The sequence below is a fragment of the Phacochoerus africanus genome, chromosome 1 (assembly GCF_016906955.1).
Source record: "Phacochoerus africanus isolate WHEZ1 chromosome 1, ROS_Pafr_v1, whole genome shotgun sequence".
In the NCBI taxonomy this organism is placed as follows: Eukaryota; Metazoa; Chordata; class Mammalia; order Artiodactyla; family Suidae; genus Phacochoerus; species Phacochoerus africanus.
In genome coordinates, this window is record NC_062544.1 from 119,750,196 (window position 1) to 119,771,815 (window position 21,620).

A 21,620-nucleotide genomic window follows, 5' to 3' on the forward strand; every position below is an offset into this window, starting at 1 on the left:
ATGAATAAAAATGTACTTATTAGAAATATTCTTCTGGGGGAAATTTGGAAGATGCTTTACAAAAAGGGGAAGAGGTTTGGGAAAAAGCAACAGCAGATATGAGAAAGACTGGAGCCAGTAAGATTAGGAAGAGAGCTTCAGAAAGAAAATAAGAAATGTTATGAGAGATATCTTAGGATGTTCAATTGACAGAATTTGGTAAAACTTCATGAGGAGCATATTAAGAAGGAGAAATTTATGATGACTTAGGTTTTTGATAACTAAATAAAAAGAAGTAATATTCATGAAAGTAGGAAGAGGGATGGAAGAAAAGAAGGAGATAAAAAGAATTCAGTTTGCACATGTTTAGTTTTGGATGCCATTAAGATGTCCGGGAGGCAATAGGTAAAAAAACAAAACAAAAGACCCCAATAATAACAAAAACCTGGATATAGAGTTTAAGACCTTGCAAAGAACTGAACTAGGAAGATAAATTTCAGTCATCAGTAAATAGGTGTCAACAGAGGCTGTGGGCACAGATATGACTGTGTAGAAAGAATTATCAGTGTGAAATCAGAATCCTGAACGCAATACTGGAGAACACCAACATTTAAGGGGTTGGCAGAGGAAGAGAAGTCTGCACAGGAGACTGAGATGCATCACCAGATAACCAGGTGAGACAGTATCAAAGACAAATGTTTTCAAGGTCAACAGATTAAATGTTACAAGAAAGGGAAGGCAGGAAAAAGATGGCAATAATGTGCTGAAAAGGTCAGGCAGTGAGAAGGATCCTGATGATTTTGGAAAGGACAACTTCAGTGGAGATGAAGAAATTAACCTGCAATGAACTCAAAAGCAACTAGGAAACCAAGAAGTAGAGACGGTAAAGGGAAATTTTTGTTGTTATTCCACAAACTTAGCTATGAAAAGGTGAGCAATAGAGCAGGAATTAAAGGGGAAAGCTAAGGTATTTTTTTCTTCTTTTACAGATTGGGAAAAATTTTTATACGTTTATATGCTGATTCAAAGAAGAGGGAGAAGGAAAGGAAAGTTACAGATCACGAAGAGATAACTGATGTTTTAAGAGGTCCCGAAATAAGGAAAGAAGAGGGAACTGGGAGTTCCTGTCACGGCTCAGTGGAAACAAATCTGACTAGCATTCATGAGGATGCAGGTTCGATCTCTGGCCTTGCTCAGTGGGTCAGGGATCCAGCATTGCCATGAGTTGTGTAGGTCACAGACGTGGCTTGGATCTGGCATTGCTGTGGCTGTGGTATAGACCAGCAGCTATAGCTCCGATTCATTTGACCTATAGCCTGGGAATCTCTATATGTGGTGAATGTAACTCCCCCCTCCCCCCAAGAAAAGGAAGATAGAACTGAAAGTACAGTTGGATAGTTATTAGTGACAATACAAATTTCACTAATAAATAAGTCCATTCAAAGGAAATAAGATACTACTCTTAAAATGTGAAATTATTACCAGCAGCTCCTCACAACTTCCTTTATAAACTCAATCTGCCAGTAAGTTCAAAATTTAAACTTTTAAATTATTAGCAAAATAATAATTTGGTTATAAAGGCAATAGTTGGGCAATAAAAGTTATTTTGTTTACTCACGGGGCTTGAGTACGGGTGGTATATTCTTTGAATTCACTATCATGAATAGTGAAATAAGGTCGGAAATCACTGAAGTACTTTAATGGAGAAATACAGCTGTGGAGCAAGAAGAACATGTAAAACAGGACATGTAAAAAAAGGACAGAACTTAAAGGATGTACTCAATAACTATGAAAATAAAACATCTATACACAGAGTTCACCCCAAGGGAATCATTTATCTATTTAAATAAGTAGTAAACTCATTTCCGGAAACCTGAAAGACAAACAGAAATTTATAGTGTGGAATGGCATACTGAAAACAGGCTGGCTTTGGGACAGAAGATGGGTAGAAATTCTGGCTCTATCATTCACTAGCTTTTTCTGAGACACTGACTTTTCACAAAAATGATATTTATCAGATGCCAACTTCATGTAAACGAATGAATGTGCTTATTGCTCAGAAAAACAAAAACACAGTTTCAGCCCTCATGGAGCCTGAATTAATTTTTTTATCAATATATGTGCTACAATGAGCACTAGCTTCCTACAAGGTTACTGTGGAGATAAAGGTAATGAGTATGCAAACATATCACAGATGGGAAAGTGCTGCAACATCACTTCAGGAACCAAATATACTCACTTAACAAGTGCCAATACGGTCTCTGACGACTCTGATGGTGACGGTGCCATGACCACAAGAGGTTCACCCAACAGCACCAGCTCCCAAAGCATCTGACTATGAAGGAAAACTGGGCAGAAACATCTGAAAGGTGTTTACACAGTAAAGATACTGTTATTTATCCATCCCTGTTTTTTAAGTTTATATGATATAAAATCTTCCAGCTCTGTGTACTTGATCTGATACACAAATTCATTTAATATATGGTGATATATGTTTCCTTTGTCCATGTAAAAACATACAGCAATTTTACTCACGCCATTTTTTTTTTTTCTCTTTAGGGCTGCACTCACAACATATGGAGGTTCCCAGGCTAGGGGTCGAATTGGAGCTACAGCTGCTGGCCTACACCACAGCCACAGCAATGCAGGATCTGAGCCACGTCTGCGACCTACACCACACAGCTCACGACAATGACAGATCTTTAACCCACTGAGCGAGGCCAGGGATCAAACCCACAGCCTCATGGTTCCTAGTAGGATTTGTTTCCACTGCACCACTCACGACGGGAACTCCTCATTCCAATTTTTATAAAATTAAATGCAATATATTGGCAAACAGAATAGCTAACAAACAATAAAAGCATATAAAATAATCATTAAATTATTGTACCATACAGTACATCTGTTATCAATATTTCTTTGTTACATTTTAATTTTTTTCCTTTTTTGTGTGTGTGTGTTTTTTTTGTCTTTTCAGGGCCACACCCGTGGCATATGGAGGTTCCCAGGCTAGGGGTCTAATCAGAGCTACAGCTGCTGGCCTACACCACAGCTCACAGCAACGCCGGATACTTAACCCACTGAGCGAGGCCAGGGATCAAACCTGCGACCTCATGGTTCCTAGTTGGAGTCATTTCAGCTGCACCACAATGGGAACTCCCCCCAGCCCTTTTTTTAACCGTGCTCATGGCATGCAGATCTTCTGGGGCCAGGGACAGAGCCCAGGCCACAGCAGTGACAACACTAGATCCTTAATCTGCCGAGTCACCAAGGAACCCCTTATATTTGAATTTCTATTCTAAGTATTTTGAAGGAAAAAAGAAAAATTAACTTTCCAAAGGATGTCTACTGAAGGTACTTAATTTCGAAGCCCATACTTCCATTAAAGAATGAGGAAAACAAATCACAAGGGGACGTTCAATTTTTTTTTTTAAGGGCCACACTTGTGGAACATGGAGGTTCCCAGGCTAAGGGTCCAATTGGAGCTGAAGCTGCCAGCCTACGCCACAGCCATAGCAATGTGGGATCCAAGCCGCATCTGTGACCTACCCCACAGTTCGTGGCAATGCTGCATCCTTAACCCACTTAGCAAGGCCAGAGATTGAACCTGTGTCCTCATGGACACTAATTGGATTCGTTTCTGCTGGACCACAACGGGAACTCCAAGGGGGCTTTCTAATACCAAAGAGAATAATTTTCTAGGCAGATTCTCACCCTATAGAAATGCTGCATATTTTCACAAGAGCCCTGAATTAGGTAGAAACCTATAGGACAAAACTCTGGTACATTACCTTGCCTAAGCTATATTTGATAACTCTAGTTTCCTCCTAGTAGGGTCATAATTTTTCCTAGTTAATTAGAGAAAAAACTGCTTATTTACAAAAATCATTACTAATATACTTTGTTGAAAACTTATACAGAGAGGAAAAAAAAGGAAAAAATACAAGTAACTTTTAAGTGTAAAAATATGAAACAAATTTCATATTGTGAGATGGAAATTAGAGAAAGTAATTTTAATTATTCAAAGGCAAGAAGAGAAATGTGAAGGAAGGCCCAAAAAAACCAGAAACAATAAACAGTTCAAGGATAAGGTAAGGGAGCTATTCTTCCTCCTTTTTTCCTAAACAATTTAATCCTACAGCAAAACACAGTACAGGATAGGCATTTCTGCCAGAAGGGAAAGAGAGCCCTCTTGGCCCAAAGAGGGTATTAAGGCTTATTCAAGATAAGGTAGACATCTATGTGGAAGGGGTGGCTTGTTGTGGGGGTGTTGGAACCCATATGTAGTGAGAGAGGTGTGCATGTGTGGAAGTGATCTGATTTGGGATGACAAAGACCAGGAACTGTGAGGGGCACAGAGGGGCAGCGAGCGCAGAGGCAAAGCCCGAGTGGGTTGAGGAGGGTGTCCCTGGCAGGATGTCAAAGCAGGGGAATGAGGGTGTACGCATGGAGAGGTGGGCTGCAGCAAGGTGGAGAAGCACAAGTAGGGAAAGGAGGGCATCCATGTGCAGGCTGGCAGAGCATCGGAAGCCAGAGCACAAGGTGAGGATGGGATCTACCTGGAGAGGTGGCCTAATGTGGGATAGAGAAGCCTGAGTGGGGTGAAGGGTAACCAGGTGAGGATCTATCAGCATGGAGCAGAGCCTGAGCAGGGTAAGGAGGGTACCCATGAAGAAGAGCAACCAGGTGTGGCATTTCAGAGCCCAAGAAGGGTAAGAAGGGCACCTGCACAGAGAAGGTTGCAGCAGAGACAAGAGACTGGTTACTAACCAGGGACTGATCAAATAGTAAATGAATCAAGAATAAAAGAAGGTAGTTCCTGTCAAAGAAAAGAAATATAATATGAAAAGAGAAAAGTAGGGTAAACCCTGTCATGTTGTACTGGAATTGGGGGCATTGGTGTGACATTACAGTTTTCAATATATATGGATACAGAAACAAATGTGTGTGTAAAAGTGTTTATATATTGTATATGTCTATGTACATATATATGCATGCATTTACAGATACATATTGTCCCTAGCTCTGACCACTGAGAGGGATATTCCAATAGCAATGAGTGCAACTAATGCTCAGATCTTGACTTCAAACTCCTATTCTTGGGAGTTTCCTGGTGATACAGTGGGTTAAGGATCCAGAGTTGTCACCTATGTGGCCTAAGTTGCTACTGTGGTGTGGGTTTGATCCCAGGCCTAGGAACTTTCATATGCCACAGGAGTGGCTAAAAAAAAAAAAAAAAAAAAAAGAAAAAAAGAAAGAAAAAAAAGAAAATCCTATTCTCTACTGAAAAAAAAAAAAGCAAGGCTTTTTTTTGAGGGGGGTGGGGTGGGGGTGCACTTGCACTATATGGAAATTCCAGAGTCGGGGTTTCAATCAGAGCTGCAGCTGCCAGCCTACACCACAGGCACAGCAACTTGGGATCCAAGCCACATCTGCGACCTACACAGCACCTTGAGGAAAAGCCTGATCCTTAACCCACTGAGATCAGGGATCAAACCCACATCCTGAGGGATACTGTCAAGCTCTTAACCCACTGACCACAAAGGGAACTCTAGCCAAGGTTTTTTTGAGAAATGGCTGACTCTAGCACTGGGGAAGAGAAAATACAAAATAATCTTGGGACCCAAGATAACTGAAAATAAGTTCACACAAAGGCTTATACACAAATGTTCACAATAGCATTATACATAACAGCCAAAAACTGGACACCATCCAAATGTCCTTCAATGGATTAATGGATGTGGTATATCCATATAATGGAACACTATTCAGCCATAAAATGAAATAATGATTCATGCTACTGAATGGATAAGCCATGAAAACAATACGCTAAGTGAAAGAAGGTAGATACAAAAGGCCACATCTTGTATGAGTCTACCTATATGATATGTACAGAATAGGCAAATCCAAAGAGACAGAAAGTAGATTACTGGTTAGCAGTGGCTAAGGGAGAGAAGGCATGTGGAATAACTGCTAATGGGGTATAGGTTTACTTTTCGAGGGTATAAAAATGTGCTGGAACTAGACAGTAGTGAAAGCTACATTCGCGAATATGTGAAAACCCACTGAATTATATACTTTGAAAGAGTATTACTGTATGTGAATTATATATCAATTTTTAATAAAAAAATGCCTAGAATAAACAAATTAGTGTTTAAAGAATGAAAAGGATATGGCAAAAAAAAAAAAAAGCCTCCTGCCAACAGCCAGAAGGAACTGTGACCACCAGCCAACAGCCAAGTAAATAAGCCTTCTAAGGAAGCAGATCCTCCAGCCCCAGTCGAGACCCTCCAGTTCCACTTATCCCACTGACTGAAACCTCAGCTGACATTTTAACTGCAACCTCACAAGAGATCCAGAGATAAAACTATCCAACTGAGCTACTCCCAGATCCCTAATGCTCAGAAACTGTGTGAAATGTTTGTTCTTTCAAGCTCCTATATTATATTAATTTATTACACAACAATAAATACCTACTACACATAGTTTCAATGTACCTAGTCACAAAATACTTAATTAGAAAAGGAAAAAGAATAACTCATCAATGGAGAAGCCTAAAGAACACCACAATAATCAACTGATCAAAGTGAACATTATCTGAAATGAGGCAAGCCAAAGTTATGTGCTACCTCCCAGCCAAAGATGCAGAGCCTGAATCTAATTATAAGTAAATCTTAAGCTGAGGGATTTCCTGTAAAATAATTGTCCTATAGTCCACAAGAATGTCAGGGCTGGGAGTTGCCACTGTGGCACAGCAGAAATGAATCTGACTAGTATCCATGAGGATTCAGGTTCAACCCCTGGCCTCACTCAGTGGGTTGGGGATCTGGCGTTGCCACGAGCTATGGTTAGGTTGCAAATGCATCTCGGATCCCATGCTGCTGTGGCTGTGGCATAGGCTAGTAGCTGTAGCTCCAATTCGACCCCTAGCCTGGGGACTGCCATATGCTGTGAGTGTGGCACTAAAAAACAAAAACAAAACAAAACAAAAAAGAATGTCAGGGCCAAGAGAGAAGACTGTGGAGCTATTCCAGACTGAGAGAGACTAAAGAGACATGACAACTAAATATGACAACTGGTGACATTTGAATGTGGTCAGTATTAGTATTAATTTATCAATGTTAATTTCCCAATTTTTATGGTTGCCATCGTGTCCTTATTTGTAGGAAATAGGCACTAAAATATTAAGGGAACAAGTTCCCATTGTGGCGCAGTGAATTACAAATTCAACTAGTATCTGTGAGGATGAGGGTTCAATCCCAGGCCTCGCTCAGTGTGTTAAGGATATGGTGTTGCTGTGGCTGTGGTGTAGGCCAGCAGCTGCCGCTCTGATTCAACCCCTAGCCTGAGAACTTCCATATGCTGCAGGTGTGGCCATAAAAAATAAATAAATAAAAAATAAAATAAAATATTAAGGGAAGATGTGGCACCAGGTCCTTCAACTTACCATCAAATGATTCAGGGGAAACAAAAAAGTTTTCTGTACTATACTGATCACTTTTCTGTAAATTTGTGATCGTTTCAAAACTTTATAATATAGACACATGTTTTATATATATAATTACATATATGTAAAAATTTGTATATATCTAATTTTTTTTAAACTATGTAATTTTTTTTTTTTGGATGTCCTTTGGCATATGGAAGTTCAGGTGCCAGGGATCAAATCCAAGCTGCAGCTCTGATCCACACAACAGCTGTGGCAATGCCAGATCTTTAACCCATTGCACTGGGCCAGGGATCAAATTGGCACCTCAGCAGCGACCAGACTGCTATAGAGACAATGCCGATTTCACTGTGCCACAGTGGCAACTCAAAAAAAATAAGCAAAGGAAAAATGGAAAAGACCTATATACAAACATCTAACCAACTGACTTTAATAATGGGATGCCCTTAAAGTATTAAATTAAAATTGCAAATCACTTTTTCTCTGATGTATAGTAATACGTTATCAGTAAGGGCACAAACAGGTAAGAAGTACAGTTACAAGATGAAGCCTTCTCTGAAACCTCTGTGTTACCCTAGTAATATCTGTTGTACAAAGCAATTTTTATTGGGGAGAGGTAAATCAGTATAGAATTACTAAAATGAGGGTCTGTAGGGAAATCACAGAGTCTTTTTTTAGCACCACTTTTATATCCCCATTGCAGATGCTCCCAGCCTACCCCTAGACCCCCAAAAAGCCATCCCTGGGAAAAAAATTAGAAAGTCATGCCTAAGAAATAGATAATGATCTCAATCTTTTGCAAAGATACAGCATATTATTATAATCTTGAAAGCTAAAAGAAATGAACATGTGTCAAAGAGCATCAGACACATTTTACATGGTGATAGGCTTTCTCATTCTTTGACACACAAAAACACCCCTAACTGCTGTCTGCTCTGCCAATGAGGACTGGGGGCACAAGACATGATGACACATAACTGATAGGTCTCTTGCTGTGCAAAGACCCAACAACAAGTATCAGCAGGTAAAATATCCTTGACCCTAGGCAAGAGAATATCAGTCCATTTCAACAGAAAACTCTCTTCAATTCCAAGCTCAACTTAAAAACTGACAAAACTATCTCTGAGATCAAGACAGATCTGAAACCACAGATATGGTCTCTGGAGTAGCAGTAACTTAAGAAGCCTTGACATGATGAAAAGAGAGAAAAAGGCCCCTATACTCAACTGTTTCTCTGCCACTCAACCCCAAATATCTTTCCAGGGAGTTCCCGTTGTGGTGTGGCAGAAACAAATCCGACAAGGAACCATGAAGTTGGGGGTTCGATTCCTGGCCTCGCTCAGTGGGTTAAGGATCCGGTGTTGCCGTAAGCTGTGGTGTAGGTTGCAGACACAGTTCAGATCCTGTGTTGCTGTGGCTTTGGCGTAGTCTGGCAGCTGCAGCTCCGATTTTACCCCTAGCCTGGGAACTCCATATGCTATCTTTCCAGGTCTTTGTCCTTTGTTTTCAAGCTCAGACTTGGTATAAAAACATCACCTTAAATATAAGTGACAAACATTTAAACTGTCATTCACACTAATAAATGTAAGTTCTACACACACAAAACAAAAAGGGTTGTCATGGACAAAGCATTAATCCCACTGTCAAATATTAAATGTTTGCATATCTCTGTTTGATATCTCTGTATGAGGTTATCATTCTTCAAGGTTTGATTTCTCAGCTCCTGAGTGATAAGAATTATAAAACAACAAATGACCTACTTCAAAAACAATAATATGTAACTTATATTCAGGAGAAAAGACACATGCCAATCAAGGTATTAGTGGTGGGAGTAATTAGTTACCACATAAGATAACTGATAATAAAAAAAAAAAGCATTGACTCTACCAATAAAAAGGACCTGTACCCAGCAGTTCAAAAGAAAACATGTCTGACAATCAAATTCCAAATGAACTTATGCCAGTTCTTCAATTTATTCCTTAATGAATTAAGCAGCAAAATTACGAATAATACACATCCCTCAGTTTATTTTTCCTGTGATATTTATTCATTTATTTAGGAAACACTCCACTCCCCCTTTTCATTTGAAGATTGCTAAATTTAATTTTTTTTTTTTTTTTGCTGTGCCCCATGGTATGCAGAAGTTCTTGGTCCAAGGATTGAACCGGCGCCACAAGCAGTAACAACACCAGATCTTTAATCTGCTGAGCCACCAGGGAACTCCTACATTTAATTTTTTGTTTTGTTTTGTTTTTTGTCTTTTTCTTTTTTAGGGCCGTACCTGTGGCATTTGGAAGTTCCCAGGCTAGGGGTTGAATTGGAGCTGCAGCTGCTGGCCTATGCCACAGCCACAGCAACACCGGATCCAAGCTGATTCTGCAACGTACACCACAGCTCACGGCAACGCCAGATCCTCAACCCCATTGAGTGAGGCCAGGGATCAAACCTGAATCTTCATGGATACTAGTCAGGTTTGTAACCCGCTGAGCCACAATGGGACTTCTACATTTAATTTTTTAAAAGAAAATTTGTTTTCAAGTAAGATTTATATACAATAAAATTCACCTGTATCAAAGATACAGAACAGTTTCATCACTCCACAAATCTCCCTCAAGCCCTTTGTAGTCAATCTCCCTCCCCCATCCCCAGGCAACCACTGAATGGTTTCTATCCCTGTATTTCTGCCTTTTTCAGAATACCATGTAAATGGAATTATTCAGTAAGTAACTCTTTAAAATCTGGTTCCTTTCATTAAAGATTGAAACACTGTGCTTCTAATAATCTTCCATGTTTGTTTACTGTATCAATAGTTTTTTTTTTGTTTTTTTTTTGCTGAGTTGTATTCCATGTATATGCATGTATCATATTTCATTTATCCATTTACCAGTTGATGGACATTTGCATTGTTTCCAGTTTTAGGCCGGTATGAATAAAACTACTATAAACATTTGCATACAGGTCTTTGTGGATATGTTTGCCCTGAGGTGGGCTTACTGGGCTGTGCTAGGCATATAAAACTAATCAATCTTTGAAGCAATATTCCATGCAGTTTAAGGTCACCAAACCACCTCCTCCCTCAAAAAAATAAAATAAAAAAACACCTCACACACAAAAAACCTCATTCTAAGTCTTTCATGTGACTCCTAATTACATGCATTAGTATTTAGTAATTACTCTTTTATAGCAGTGGCCAGTGGTTTCTCAAGCTGGGCTACACATCAGAACCATCTGGGAGCTGGAACTTGGGCACTAATCCAAAGCTCTTACCTAGCTACTCGGATACTTTTTCTTTCTTTCTTTTTTTTTTTTTGGCCGTGCCCTGGGCATGCAGAAGTTCCTGGGCCAGGGATCACACCCGCACCACAGGAGTAACCAGAGCCACTCGGTGATAATGCTGGATTTGTAGCCACCAGGGAACGCTTCTTCTTTCTTTTTTAAGTGCTAGATTATCTCTCTCTTTTTTATTTTGCACTTGGAAACGTTCCAAACTTACAGAAAAATGAAGACAATAGGGTAAAAATCCCCATATATATCATCTAGAGTTAACCACATTCTGCAATTTTTACTTCATTTTTTAAGAATTTTAAAATGAAGCACAAAGCTCATGACATTTCATCTCAAAACACTTTAAAATGAATCTCTAAAAAATAACAATTTTCTTACATCATCGCAATACCATTCTCATACCCAACCAAACAAAAAATAATTTGTTTCTACCACATAATATCCAATCCATATCCAAATTTCCCTAGTAGTCAAAGCAAATGACATACAGTCAAGGATGAACCACTGCTATACAACATGTGAAACATAATAATGATTTTCTTCCATTTTTTCCCACATTTCATATAAGAACATTCATTTTCTAAAGAAATTAACAGCAATATCACAAGGGAAAAGGCAGATAACAAATTTTTTTCTTTACCTGAAAAGATCCACCTCATGAACAGTAGGTAAAATAACAGATATATGTGTGTCTCCCTAAGAGATTAAAAAAGAAAAATAGACAAGCTGTCACTAAAATTTACAGAAACTGATTTTTATTTTTTTTAATTAAAAAAATTTTTTTTGGCTAGGCCCATGGTATATAGAAATTCCCAGGCCAGGGGTCAAACCTGCACCACACAGTTGTAACCAGAGCTATAGCAGTGATGAAACAGGATCCTTAACTTGGTGAACCACAAAGGAACTCCAGAAATTGATCTTTAAAATATGTCTATCAGGAGTTCCCATTGTGGCTCAGTGGGTTATGAACCTGACTAGTATCCATGAGGATGCAGATTCGCCCCCTGGCCTTGCTCAGTGGCTTAAGTATCTGGCATTACCATGAGCTGCAGTGTAGGTCGCAGATGCAGCTCGGATCCTGTGTTGTGGTGGCTGTGGTGGAGGCCTGCAGCTGCAGCTCTGATTCAACCCATAGCCTGGGAACTTCCATATGCTGCACATGCAGCCCTAAAAAGCAATAAAATAAAATGTCCGTCTATCTCATGATCACTAAGCCATGTTACCCTATCTTTTAAGATTCTTCAGAAGCAGCCATAAAGACAATGGGTCTTATCAATCTTCCCTAACACAGCAGAAGGTCAAGGATAAAACAGTAAAACAGATTTCACAGATAAAGCATTAATCCAGTAGTCAAATGTTAGATTAATTCTCAACTGTATAAAATACTACCATAATACAACTTGACATATATATATATACAGAGAGAGAATAGGCAAAATTAGTTTTCCTATTGCTCTCCATTTTTATTTAAGTCAAAGAACAATGTGAGTGCTAATATATCAGTTAAATTTTTTCAAATGAAAAATTCATCTCCACTCACAGATGAACTATAGCTTTGGAAAAAATGGAAAGCGACCACAATCATAGAATCCTTTTGAATAAGATTCCTAACAACAGAAATCTGCTGACCATTCTTCTAAGAGGTTTTGTTAGAATTGAACTTCATTGAAAAGGCTAGTTTTCTCATTGTCCTCACAATTACAGTATAAATTCTGAGTTCTCTAGTGTCTACTAGAGAAAGAACAAGATAAAAAAATTCTGGAGTTCCTGTTGTAGCCCCAGCTACAGCTCCAATTCGACCTATAGCCTGGGAACTTCCATATGTTGCAAATGCAGCCATTAAAAAAAAACCCTGAGAAACATTAGAAAGTTTATCAACTCATTAAAAATTATTTAATGCAGTATTTCAGTAGTATTCAGAAATAGAGCACACACCCAAAAAAATCTGCTTTTTCCAGTTTAAAATTTCTGTTAGAGAGACTTTCTGCATTATAGATATAAATACATTATTCTACCACAGTACCGCACTACCTGCTGAGTTGACTGCACTAATTGAGTTGTCCCAGGCTTGTCGTGACATGTGGGAATCCGTACCTGAAAGAGAAGAAATTAACTGTGGCTCAAAATAATGTCCTTCCTATAATTTTTGAGACCCACTACAATGAAGGATCAGAAGCACTCTATCCTGATGCTAAAAAAATATATTCAGCAATACCTAAAAAGCCATAATACTTATGTCACATTAAAAAAATAAAATCATTATTTATTTTCAGTCATAGCAGAAGGTTAAGTGAACCAAGGTCTCCATGCTCCCAAACACACAGAAATCACTAACCTACTGAGAAGCAAATGTGCTGAAAAATAGAAAAAAGACATCAACTACATACCGCTTCCTGTTTATTGTTCCAATCTTTGCTTCATTAATATACACACACCCAAACACACCCTCTCAAGCCTGCCAAAGTATGGGATAAATCTCACAGAGAACCATGAGAACTCTCAACTCAGAGCTACTTTTGATGATTTCCCAGGGGAAAAAAAAAACAACAGAACACAGATCTTAAGATGTGAGCACATCTACAGAGAGATCATAGCCAAAAATAAGTCCAACTTGAAAACAACTGCAAAAGCACTTAGAGCACATTCATTCAAAGCCTAGGAGCAAAATGCTAATTCATTTTATATATTACATAAAAAACAAATTAATAGGGAGTTCACACAGGGGTGCATGGAAACAAATCTGATTAAGAACCATGAGGTTGCGGGTTTGACCCCTGGCCTCACTCAGTGGATAAGGATCTGCTGTTGCCGTGACTGTGTTGTAGGTAACAGATGCAGTTCAGATCCTGAGTTGCTGTGGCTGTGATGTAGGCTGGCAGCTACAGCTCAGACTGGACCCCTAGCCTGGGATTCCCACCATATGCTGTGGGTACAGCCCTAAAAAGACAAAAAGACAAAAAAAAAAAAAAAACTTAATAGAGAAGAATATCCTGGGATGGACATGTTGGTCTGAAATCATACATTAAAAAGATTACTTAATGGGGGAAAAATGTAATTGTAACGTATACATGTAAGGATAACCTGACCCCCTTGCTGTACAGTGGGAAAAAATAATAATAAATAATTTAAAAAAAAAAAGATTACTTAAGACTAAGAATCAATGGCTTTCCTAATTTCTTTTAAATTTTACTAACATACTGAATTCTCTGTTTGAACTATATCACAATATGTACATATTTTTTAAGTTTTACTGAAGTAGAGTTGATTTACAATGTTGTGATAATTTCTGCTGTACAACAAAGTGTTTCAGTTATACCTATACACATATATCCTTTTTTTTTTTCAGATTCTTTTTCCATAGATTATCACACAATATTGGGTAGAGCTCCATGTGCTCTACAACAGGTCCCCATTGGCCAACCACTCCATATACCACAGTGTGCATATGCCGATTCTAAAGCCCCAGGGCATCCCTCCCCTCTAGCTGTGTTCTGCAATACCATCCATCTCTGGGGAGCCATGAAGTTGCACAATTCTAGGAGATGGCATTTACATTCACATGTATTATATTAACAAATGACACCATTATGCAAACTCCACAGGATGAGAAGGAGACGGGTGACCTGGAGTTGTGTGACTAATGCTTCTGGGCAGCAGGATGAATTCTATCTCTGTAACTTCTCATATCAATGACAAACAAGTAAACGCAATAACCGAATTAAATGTTACTAGGAAATTAAAAAGCAAAACTCATGAATGAACTTCCTAGAGTTCTTTTAAAAAGGAGACAAATTATAAGCTATTACCTTCATTACTATCCCCATAATAGGCAGGTGTAATGTTTTCCCTGGCACTGGGGCAGGCCACTGATCAACATCATTACAAGCTGAAAAATACAGTAAGACATTTTTTAGTATAAAGTAGAATTATTAAAATATTAAAAATGAAACATTATAAATTAGAACTCTACTTTCTACTTTCTACAGGGCAGAAAAAATACACTGGGAAGGATGGAACATAAAAGTATCGAAAATATCTTACATTTCACTAGACATACACCTATGTTCTAGGGTATAAACTGGTTAATACATTTTTTTAAAGCAACAAAATAATACTTTTTTTTTTTTTGTCTTTTTAGGGCCACACCCACAGCACATGGAGGTTCCCAGGCTAGGGGTCGAATAGGAGCTGTAGCAGCTGGCCTACTCCACAGCCATAGCAATACCAGATCCGAGCCATGTCTGCAGCCTATACGACAACTCACGGCAATGCCGGATCCTTAACCCACTGAGCGAGGCCAGGGATTGAACCTGCATTCTCATGAAGAGTAGTCAGATTTGTTTCTGCTGAGCCATAACAGGAACTCCCCAACAAAATAATAGGTTTAAAGGGAGTTTTCCTATTAATTTATTACTACTAAAATTAGCTACAAAAGCACACTACCTTGCAGAGGTCTTCTCTCTGTATCGAGTGACATAAGGATTTCTGTTTAATAGTACTCTGAGTATCAGAACTGGCAACTCAATGCTTGTTTATTATTATCCTAAAAAATAGGCATCATCTATGTTGCAAAAGGAAATAATAAAAGAAAGGGTCTTTGGTGTTTATGTGTAAAGATATCAGAAGAATAGTTTTACATCTCCCTCCCACCATATAGCCCTTAAAATTTTTAACTATTTTTTTAACTCATTTCCAGTAAAAATTTTAAAACTCCTTCATAAAGGTATCTAACACACAATGTTTAACTTACCTGCTTCCAAATATGGTTCATTCTTTTCAAAATATTCTGGTGCTATCTGTTTGAGCACAGTGTGGAAAAAATGAATATATGGTAGTTTGCTGATCAAAACCAAGGACTGGGGAGAAGAAAGAAACAATTTTTTAAAATTTCCTAATGATTATAATTTATTATTTCTTATATAACCAATTACTAACAAGCCAAATTCAGCAAAAAAGTATGGATTTTAAAATAAAAAGGCTTTTACAGTGGATAATAAAAGGAATATAAAACTATACTTACAGAATGCAGGAAGTTTAACATTCTTACTACACTTTAAGAGTAAAAAGACATATTCACAGATTTCCCTGCTGTCTAGAAAAAAGACACTCCTGTAAACAGACTAATGTCATGGATAATTTTCAAAGCTAGCTACTACTGTTGTGAGCAAAGCAATATTAGGAATTAGCTTGCCTAACAAGGGAAATACAAATCATGATGCTTTTTCAAACTAAGACCTATGACTATTATAAGGTTCAATGGTCATAGCCACATTCTTAGAAACTCTGACTTTATAGTTTGTGATCACTTCAGATGAAGATTGTACTGATTTTTCAATCTATTTTTCTCAAAAACTACTTATTACCTTTCCATCAAGTATCTACCTACCTACCTATCTATCTATCTATAAACAAAAAGACTGTACATTTAGAGTTGGAACATTAATGACTAAGTTGTTGATCAAGTATATTTACTGGCTCTTCCAAAAAAAGATACTGTAGGCTTTTATTAGTTTTAACTATATTACTGTTTATTCTTTCCCTTATTCCAAAATGTGAAAATTAAACAGATTCTTCTGAGTTTTGACAGTTTCATACAATAACTGTAAGTTACTGTCAGGAATCTAGCATAGAGTTAGTAGAGAGACAAAATTCAATACCAGTTAAAAATCTAAGGACACGTGCCTATAATCTAAAATATATATATATATAATATAACCTCTACTATGTTTGAAGATAAAACATCAAAAACTTTAAAGACTGTTCATTCAGGGAGTTCCTGCTGTGGCACAATGGGATTGGTGGTATCTTGGGAGCGCTGGCATGCAGGTTCTATCCCCAACCAGGCACAATGAATTAAGGATCCAATGTTGCTGCAGCTCTGGCTTAGGTCACAACTGTGGCTCAGATCTGATCCCTAGCCAGGGAAATCCATATGCTGTGGGGAGACCAAAAAAAGAGAAAAAGAAAAAAGATAAAGACTTTCATTCTTTTTTATTTTTTTGTCTTTTTTAGGGCTGCACGCACGGCATATGAAGGTTCCTTGGGTGGCAGTCAGATCGAAGCTGTAGCGGCTGGTCTATGCCAGAGCCACAGCAACGTGAGATCTGAGCCGCATCTGCGACCTACACCACAGCTCATGGCAATGCCGGATCCTTAACCCACTGAGGCAGGCCGGGGTTTGAACCTGCATCCTCATGGATACTAGTCAGATTTGCTTCCACTGAGCCATGACGGGAACTCCAAGACTGTTCATTCTAATAATTTCCATTCTTCTAACCACAACGTAAAAATATTTTTCTCTTATGGAATATGAAAATTACCTTCTGAAAGTAGCCTCTTTTAAGAGTTTTATCTCGAACTTGTCGGAAATACACATATCCATAAAAATACGCAGGATCCTTCTATGAAAGAAGTGACAAATTAAAAACATATATATATAGCTATCCTTTATTATTAACATTAGTTTCCCTTATAAGCCCAAAATTTGAGATAAGAAGTAAACACAAGAGCTGGTTATGCTTTTCCACCAATACAAATAACAATCATGACAGTAACTGCTAGATAAAAACATGCTAACTTGCCCAAAGAAAAATAATTATAACTAAAGAACTAAGGTCAGATTTTACCCCCTATAACTTAATTCTATTTGTGTTCTTTATTCTTAACTGTGCTACTTAATAGAAGTTAGGAGATAATAGAATTCTGTTTTCCCCAATGCCATATTTATTTAGGTGTTTTTTAATTCTGCCTACAATTTTGATTTAGGGTTCAGTCTTATGAGGTATCTTAATGTAAAATTTCAAAAGAGAAAATAAAAGGAGTTAAATGCCAATCTGAATCGTATACAGTTATACTTTTACCCAATAATAATGAAACACTGGAATGTTTATCAACAAACAATTTGAAAGATAATTACATTCCAAAAAACTTACAAAGTTTTTATATCCTAATGGAATAAATCCTGGCCCAGTTCCTTACTTGATTGTTATTTTTTAACCAAATATTTATTGATCACCTACTCTGAATAAGAATTGTGTTAGGGAGATAAAAAGATGCATAACATAGTTCCTAAGGAGATCACAACCCAAGGAATAAGAAAAGTACAAAAACGACTATTATATGATAAGAGGGCAGCTACCATGAAAAAAAAGCACAAAAAATTACAGGGGCCAAGGGGGAAGAGACTACCTCCATCTGTGGTGATCAATAAAGATTTCATGGGGGCAGCTGTTTTTTGGGTTTTGTCTTTTTAGGGCTACACCTGCAGCATATGGAAGTCCCCAGGGTAGGGGCCAAATTGGAGCTGTAGTTGCCAGCCTACACCACAGTCACAGCAACACAAGATCTGAGCTGAGTCTGCAACCTATACCACAGCTCATGGCAATACCAGATCCTTGACCCACTGAATGAGGCCAGGGATCAACCTGTGTCCTCATGGATACTAGTCGGGTTCATTACCACTGAGCCACAATGAGAACTCCTAGGGGCAGCTGTTTTTGACCCAAACTTTGAAGGATGAATATGATTTTAAAAAGACAAAGACATTTCAGGTTTCAAGAGCCAACAGGGCAAAATCACGCAGACAGAAAAAATACAAGCTACTTCAGGAAAAAGCACATAGTTCAGTTTAGCTAAAATATGGCACATGTATAGAAAAAACATTAAGCTGGAAATTAGAAAGGAAAAGATTTTATTTTAGAAGGTCCAAAAAGTGAGAGCAAGGAAATAGTACTATCATTACCTCTTTATTCAGTAAGTAACAGGCAATTATTTCAGATTTTATTTATTTATTTAATATACATATACATTTTAGTTGGGGACACCATATATCTATCACACTGAAAAACAGGAGATATTTGGGCAAATTTCCTATCCTCACTTGCAAAAGGAACTCTCTCAGAACACTATAGAGAGGATTGATAAGATGTTTATTGGTACAATGCCAAGAACATAAAAAGCTCTAATAAAGAGCTATTATTATCAGCAGTTGAAAAAATATGTGAACAGTGATAGTAAAAGGTCATAGAAAGAACGAACTGGCTATAAGAGACACTTCAAAGGTAATTATCTTTGCTAACTGGGAGAGGATTCCTGTCATTAGTCGAACCAGGAAGGTAAGCTTGTAAATGCTTATTTTTGGCAAAAGATGTCAAGTTCTTGTTGGCTGTGCTAATATGACATCCTGATGGAAATGTTCTTCATGCAGTTAAAGATGTAAGTGTGAAGTACCACACAGAAACCTACAATCTGGAATCATCTGAATTACTAAAATTGTTTTTAATTATCAGTAACCATAAATCAAAGTTCATTTAAAAATAAAAACGAGGAGTTCCCTTGTGGCTCAGTGGTTAACGAATCCAACTAGGAACCATGAGGTTGCAGGCTCAATCCCTGGCCTCGCTCAGTGGGTTAAGGATCCGGCATTGTCGTGAGCTGTGGTGTAGGTCGCAGATGCAGCTTGGATCCCACATTGCTGTGACTCTGGCGTAGGCCAGCAGCTATAGCTCTGATTAGACCCCTAGCCTGGGAACCTCATATGCCACGGGTGCGGCCCTAGAAAAGACAAAAACAAAACAAAATAAAAATAAAAAAGAGACAACTATAATCCTATCATAAAGTAGGTTGGGACTGCCACCGGGAATCTTCAACTCAAGAGGGATATTTACTGGTATACTGCCACCCACCTCCACACCTAAATGAATAGTTATTACCAAGTGAAAGAAAATGACCCCAATATTCTCATTTCTATAATTCAGGATGGTGTTATAATATTTTAAGAACAGTAGCTTTATAAAGGCTCTCTCACTCACATGTTAAATCCTTATGAATTAGATTCACTTAGTAAATGTGGCAGTATAATACAGTAACAAAACAAAAGCACAATATTACTGAAGCTATAAGAAGTAACTGAGAAACTGAGTTCTAAAGCTTTCTTTCACATGGACATTCTTCTATTACTACTTTTCCAACCTTTAAATAAACTGGTAAATCTTTGTCAAATTGATCCAGGAGACAATGCAGTGACACCCTCCTCCCAGAAGACTGTCGAAATCTAAAACAAAACTGGGTATCTCCAAGACAACCTAATGAAAACAAAAATAAAAGAAATTGAGGACAGCACAGTGTAACGTTTATTTATCCAGTTTCATTAAATCTTACTTAGAGCTGAAGGGGTCCTATCAATGTTTGAAACCCATTCTGTCTTTGTTTTTTTTTTTTTTTTGGTCCTTTTAGGGCTACACCAGCAGCATATGGAAGTTCCAAGGCTAGGGGTGGAATGAGAGCTGCAGTTGCCGGCCTATGCCAGAGTCACAGCAATGTGGGATCCGAGCCGCGTCTTCAACCTACGCCACAGCTCACTGCAAGGCCGGATCCTTAACCCAATGAGGGAGGCCAGGGATCGAACCTGCATCCTCATGGATGCTAGTCAGATTCGTTTCCACTGAGCCATGACGGGAACTCCCATCATGTTTTAAAGAAGAAAAAAAGACATCCTGACAGTTCAAGTGACTAGCTCAAAACAATTTGGTTAGAGGCAAAGCCATTAGTAAAACATGCTACTTAACCCCCATGTTCCTCTACTATTTTTCCTAATCATTTTCTCCATGAAATTAAAACTTTTTGAAAACTGTCTGCATGTTGATTCACAAACATAATAATGAGCAAAAGAAGCCAAATATAAAAGAACGCACAAATTCTTCAAATCCATATTTTTTATATATATATATATATTTTTTTTTTTTAAGCAGGCAACGGTGTTTAGGAATACATGGTTGGGTGATAAAGCTATAAAGAAAAGCAAGAAAACTTACTACTATAAGAATCAGGAGTGATACGAAAAGACATGTGCACCCCAATGTTCATAGCAGCATTATTTACAATTGCCAAAGTGTGAAAGCAACCTAAGTGTCTATCAGCAGATGAATGAATAAACATGATGTGGTACCACACACAATGGAATACTACTCAGCCATTAAACAAAAATTAGCATCTGCAACAACACAGATGGACCTGGAGGGCATTATGCTAAGTGAAATAAGTCAGAGAAAGACAAATACATCTGATATCACTTACATGCGGAAGCTAAAAAAACTTTTAAAACTAAGCAAAACTAACAAAAAAAAAGACCAAACTCACAGATATAGAGAACAAATTAATGGTTGGTTACCAGTGGGGAGAAGGAACAACATAAAGCTGAGAGTGAGAGGTACAAACTATTGCGTGTACAATAGGCTACAAGGCTGTATTGCACAACATAAGGAATATAGGCAATATTTTGTAAAAACTGTAAATAGAGTGTAACCTTTAAATATTGTATTACATTTTTCTAAAAAAGAAAAAGAAACAAAATTTTTTAAAGACTCAGGATAAAGGTCACCTTTGAAGAGGAGGAGGGAAATAGTGTCTGGGACAGGACAAAAGGAGGTTTTTAAGGTTGGCAAAGTTCTATTTCTTGACTTTGTATGTATTTTCTCTTTCACAATGAGAATTTCTTTTTTGTGTGTTTGTTTTTTGGCCACACACATGGCATATGAAAGTTCCTGGGCCAGGGATTCCCACCCAAGCTACAGCAGCAACCTTAGCCACTGCAGTGACAATGTCAGATCCTCAACCTGCTGAGCCACCAGGGAACTTCAAGAATTTCTTTAAAAAGAGACATAATAGGGAGTTCCCATTGTGGTGTAGCAGAAATGAATCTGACTAGTAACCATGAGGCTGCAGGTTCAAACTCTGGCCTTGCTCGGTGGGTTAAGGATCTAGTGTTGCTGTGAGCTGTGGTGTAGGTCTTGGACGAGGCTCAGATCCTGCGTTGCTGTGGCTGTGGCATAGGCCAGCAGCTGTAGCTCTGATTTGGCCCTAGCCTGGTAAGCTCCATATGCCGCAAGTGAGGCCAAAAACAAAAACAAAA

The 21,620-nt window shown here is 38.1% G+C and overlaps 1 protein-coding gene across 3 annotated transcripts in view; it reads right to left on the reverse strand.

The window, feature by feature from the left end:
* DENND6A (DENN domain containing 6A) overlaps positions 1 to 21,620 on the reverse strand; it is a 60,588-nt gene that overhangs the window by 20,120 nt on the left and 18,848 nt on the right. Inside the window, exons 4-11 of one of the 3 annotated variants that reach the window (XM_047777545.1) lie at positions 19,682 to 19,794; positions 17,032 to 17,109; positions 15,462 to 15,567; positions 14,518 to 14,597; positions 12,743 to 12,805; positions 11,352 to 11,407; positions 2,219 to 2,341; positions 1,598 to 1,693 (exon numbers count right to left, since the gene is read on the reverse strand). In XM_047777545.1, the coding sequence (XP_047633501.1) occupies positions 1,598 to 1,693; positions 2,219 to 2,341; positions 11,352 to 11,407; positions 12,743 to 12,805; positions 14,518 to 14,597; positions 15,462 to 15,567; positions 17,032 to 17,109; positions 19,682 to 19,794 (715 nt within the window). Of the gene's footprint in view, positions 1 to 1,597; positions 1,694 to 2,218; positions 2,342 to 11,351; positions 11,408 to 12,742; positions 12,806 to 14,517; positions 14,598 to 15,461; positions 15,568 to 17,031; positions 17,113 to 19,681; positions 19,797 to 21,620 lie in introns of all 3 variants that reach the window. The other 2 variants (XM_047777536.1, XM_047777554.1) reach the window with 2 other exon arrangements.